This window comes from Eurytemora carolleeae, unplaced genomic scaffold, assembly GCF_000591075.1.
Source record: "Eurytemora carolleeae unplaced genomic scaffold, Eaff_2.0 scaffold1379, whole genome shotgun sequence".
In the NCBI taxonomy this organism is placed as follows: domain Eukaryota; kingdom Metazoa; phylum Arthropoda; class Copepoda; order Calanoida; family Temoridae; genus Eurytemora; species Eurytemora carolleeae.
This window is the reverse complement of record NW_019397293.1, coordinates 4,761-9,650: the sequence shown is the minus strand read 5'-3', so window position 1 is coordinate 9,650 and position 4,890 is coordinate 4,761. Positions and strand designations below refer to the sequence as shown.

Below are 4,890 nucleotides of genomic sequence, written 5' to 3'. Positions count from 1 at the left end.
GCTTGCATACAATTACAAGACAAAGGTGTGAGGGGTATCACCAACGAGGTTATAGTGTATAGAGTGATGAGGTACGCTAATCCTTTACTAATTTTATAGGCCATAAACTATATACCGAGAGCGTACTGCATATTTGTTTATTGTAAGGAGATTCCGGCCTAACCTATAGTATATCAATATTAGTAAACAGTTGTAAGTGTACAGTACAGCTAACTGAGCACACAGGTAGAGAACTATCATCCCACCTGGGTGCCGCTGTGAATCAGACATGCCACATTTATAGATGAGAGAGATTCAGAAAACTATGAAAACTATGAAATCAATGTGACTCCTTGTGGATCCTAGAAGATAAATAAATAGTATTTTTTTTATAAATATATAACATCTTGCATACTATAAATAGGAATTTTTTATAAATATATAACATCTTGCAAACTGTTACAAGACGAAAGTTTAGAGAGTACTGTTGTAAATTGTATAACCATTCTATAAATGAAGGCTATCTTGAAATAATGTCATTAAATTGTATTCTTGTCACCACAGTTTCAGTAGAAGTAAATATTTCCATTTACCGATAGTGCCAATTGAAGGATTCATATCTTTAATTGGATATGGATAATGAGCTAGATAGAAAGAGACGTTACCGCCATACAATTTCTATTGGTTCAGAATAGACAACAAACACATGACTGAACCCTGATTGGATCAGGCGCTAATGGACTCGGCATACAGGAGTCTTGCAATTGTCAAAAATATAACATGTCATTGTCTATATGTATAAAGCTAAATTAGATACAATTCTATAATGATGAAAACTAAAAGAAACAGTACAGGGGAAATTACTCAGATAGAGGGAGGGGGAGGGGATTTATATGGCTGGGAAGGGGGGAGGGATGGTTGGGAGGGGTGGGGAGGGATAAATTGGGTTTACCGATATTTGATATCGTTCTATAATATCCTTGGACAAATCTAATCTGAGTATTTACACCAAAACACTATAACATGCTTCTTCTCATATAGAGACAGAATATACAGGGTTACCCGCATAGCATACTTCTTCTATTCTTCAGTTCCTTTCTCACAATATCATATATAGACAGAATATACAGGGTTACCCACATAACATGCTTCTTCTATTCTTCAGTTCCTTTCTCACAATCTCATATATAAACAGAATATACAGGGTTACCCACATAACATGCTTCTTCTATTCTCAGTTCCTTTCTCACAATCTCATTATAGACAGAATATACAGGGTTACCCACATAACATACTTCTTCTATTTTTCAGTTCCTTTCTCACAATCTCATATATAGACAGAATATACAGGGTTACCCACATAACATACTTCTTCTATTCTTCAGTTCTGATCTTCGAAATAAAACATGTTGTGCCCCTAAGAAAAATAATTGTTTTTTTAATAATCATCCTGTCCATTGCAGCGCTCGATCGAGCCATAACATAACATAACTCTTAAGATATGACGATACCAAGTTTAATTAAGACTTCGCCTTGGATAATGTCTTTTAACGGCTTATTTAGTGATTTGGCATAAAGCTCGGTACTATCCGCCTGTATTATTCGCAGTGCTCGGCCCAGACCTTTAGACGACTTACTCCACTCTAAAATTTAAACTTTCGATTAAAAACTTTGTTTGTTTCTTTTTCCCTGGATCTTCTTTCCTCAATTAATATTTACAAGGTTTATACATTATACACCTCCAATAAAGTTTATTCCTCTCTACCCTTCTTTTCAAATATTTATTCAAGATAGGTTTATTTGTGTCCACCCTTCAATCTAGTTTTCTGAAGGGTGTCTAAGAAAAAATGTACATTTTGAACGATTGCTCAATTGAAACTTCAGAATTATCTTTATGAATAAAATTATGGCTAAATTACGGAAGGCTTATTTTTTATTTTCCATCAAAATTCAGTATTGTAATAAGGAACTCTCTAGTCTCAACTTTACTAACAAAACCTGCTCTAGCATACTTTTTATATCCATTTTTTCTAGCTGATAATTGATTTGTACCAATTGTGGTAGCTATGTAAAAGTGACATAGGGATTTATTCTAAAGAAAAATTAAGGAAATTAAGAGAATTTTGCCCTTTTTTGGTAGACACCCTTTGATCCTGTAATAATCATAACTCTTAAACTGTAAAGACGGGGGAAGGGATAAAAATAACATTGAGAAATGAGATGACGTATGTTTTGNTGGTATGTTTATCTTACACTAAGCACTAGATGGGTACCAGGGGGTATCTACAGATCAGGATGATTCTACAAAATTTCTCCGGGAATCAAAAGATGAAAGAAATATTTGGTCTTCTGTGTTTTTACATCAAAGAAATTCCAATGTTATGACTAAACTTTTATTTTATATAAAATACATATTTCAAATTTTCTGTTTCAGCAATTTTCTTAAACATGAACTTTTCGGAGATCTCTGACTGAAGCTGGGGCGGAACAGGTTGAACAAATTTTAGAAGTTCCAACAGTTCGTAGCCAACATCGTTCACATTGTAGGTGCCAGCAGCTTGTGTTCAAAACCGGAGTTATCATGGATAATGAACAAGATGAACATTTCATTCCGCTAGTGTTGTTATTCTCCGTTCTTTCTTCCGCTGGCTCGTTCAGAGACCGGAGAACATCAGCCTCGGTGTACTGCATTGGACCGAAGGCGGAGCCGGATTCTGTATCGGATGCGGACCCACAATCACTAAGACTATCTCCGATATCAATTTCTTCTTCTTTCTCCGCCAATTCGAGTCTCTGAGCTCTTCTCTGGTACTTTACCCCGATACGTTCACGACGTTTGGACCGGATTCGCTGGAACCGTTCCCATCGGTTCTCCAGGTACCCTGGACTACTGGGAGACAAGCTGGAGGATTTATTGGGAGAGGTAGAGTAGGATCTCGAGACTGGTCTAGCTATTGGAGACAAGGTTCGGATATTATCTAAACATTTGAGCTCGGTTTCAAAATGTTCAACTAAATCTTCTCTTCTTACCGCAATACTGCAGATAGGGCAGATAAGCTCCGCCTTAAACCTCTTCCCAAAGCTTAGATCCTCCGCCTCCTCTCTACTCCGCCGTTTCTCCAGGTTGAGCTCAGGACTGCCTGCTCCTGGTTGAACAAGGAATGGATTTGGAAAAGGAAATCCTAGATTATGTTGGGGAAATCCAAAAGCTGATGTTTGAATAAAACTGTTATTTCCCGGGGTACTTGCTCGGGATAACCAGGCTTGATGCAACATCGGAAGAAGCTGAGAGCTAGGTATACTATGCATACCAGGTATCATGATTAAATATACTCCAGGTGTATTGGACACTACGTTCTATAATAGACTGAAGCTAGAAACGGATCTCCTTGAAGTTCTCGCGGATTACCAACTCATCCTCATCTCTGATTGGTCGAATCCGCGCTTAAACTCGGGCTCTCATTGGTCGGAATCCGGCGGCGCACTCCTGACATAAATGTCACTCAATCTTAGGGTAGAAGCGCGGTTAGATTATTGAGGACAGTGTTTTTCAACGAGTTCGCCCAGTTGAGGAGATTGTAAAAAATTGGTTCATTTAAAAGGCTCATTTAACTTGAAGAGAGAGAGGGTAGCAAATAGAAAACCAGCGGCAACTATTAAATGATTTACACATGAAAGTTTCTACAACATTGTTCAAATTTATTAAGTTTGAATACTTAGAATTGAAATAATATATTTATCATTCAATATTAGTATTTAAATTAAACGTTGCCAATAAAATAAATTTAGTGTCTGTACAGTGAATCCCAGATATATGAATACATAGCAAGAGTTATTATAATACGACATTATAAATAAATGTATTTATATATCTGGGATTCCCTGTATTTAGGTAAGGATATGTACACTGTATTCATATTTTAGAAAATTCTTTGTTTTTATATTTTTTAAGTGAAGCTTTGTTTCTTCCAAACTAAGTGAGATATCTATGCTTTTATCTTCGAAAAATTGATTATTTTTAAATAATATTTCTCTTTAAGTAATTTGTATGTTACTGCTAAAAGGGTACCGTTGTGAATTGACATGCCCACCCTACTTTCTAGTTGAGTTGATTTTTCGTTAAATTAATTTTTCATTATATTAATTTTTCGTTTAGTTGATTTTTCGTTAAGCTGATTTTTCGTTAAGTTAACTTTTCATTAAGTTAACTTTTCGTTGTGAATTGACATGCCCACCCTTCTTTCTGGTTGAGTTGATTTTTCGTTAAATTAATTTTTCGTTTAGTTAATTTTTCTTTAAGCTGATTTTTCTTTAAGTTAACTTTTCGTTGTGAATTGACATGCCCACCCTTCTTTCTAGTTAAGTTAATTTTTCGTTAAGTTAATTTTTCGTTAAGTTAATTTTTCGTTAAGTTAATTTTTCGTTCAGTTAATTTTTCGTTAAGTTAATTTTCTGTTAAGTTAATTTTTCGTTTAGTTAATTTTTCGTTTAGTATATTTTTCGTTAAGTTGATTTTTTGTTAAGTTAATTTTTCGTTAAGTTAATTTATCGTTAAGTTAATTATTCGTTAAGTTAATTTTTTGTTAAGATAATTGTTCGTTAAGTTAATTTATCGTTTAGTTAATTTTTCGTTAAGTTAATTTTTCGTTAAGTTTATTTTTCGTTAAATTGATTTTTCGTTAAATTGATTTTTCGTTAATTTAATTATTCGTTAAGTTGATTTTTCGTTAAATTAATTTTTCTGTTACTTAATTTTTTGTTAATTTAATTATTCGTTAAGTTAATATTTCGATTAGGTAATTTTTAGTTAAGTTAATTGATCGTTCGGTTAATTTTTCCTTAAGTTGATTTTTCTTTAAGTTAATTTTTCGGTAAGTAAATTTTTTGTTAAGTTAATTTTTCGTTAAGTTA

At 33.8% G+C, this 4,890-nt stretch overlaps 1 protein-coding gene across 1 annotated transcript; it reads right to left on the bottom strand.

Annotated features, from left to right (window-relative positions):
- Positions 1-2,356: 2,356 nt before the first annotated feature.
- LOC111713320 (uncharacterized) lies at positions 2,357-3,362 on the bottom strand. The gene has a single exon (XM_023488159.1). The coding sequence runs from the start codon at positions 3,298-3,300 to the stop codon at positions 2,422-2,424; it is 879 nt and encodes a 292-aa protein (XP_023343927.1). The 5' UTR covers positions 3,301-3,362; the 3' UTR covers positions 2,357-2,421.
- Between the last annotated feature and the right edge of the window lie 1,528 nt (positions 3,363-4,890).

Coding starts and splice junctions, on each gene's coding strand:
- LOC111713320 (XM_023488159.1), bottom strand. CDS start 3,300: ATGATACCTGGTATGCATAGTATACCTAGCTCTCAGCTTCTTCCGATG.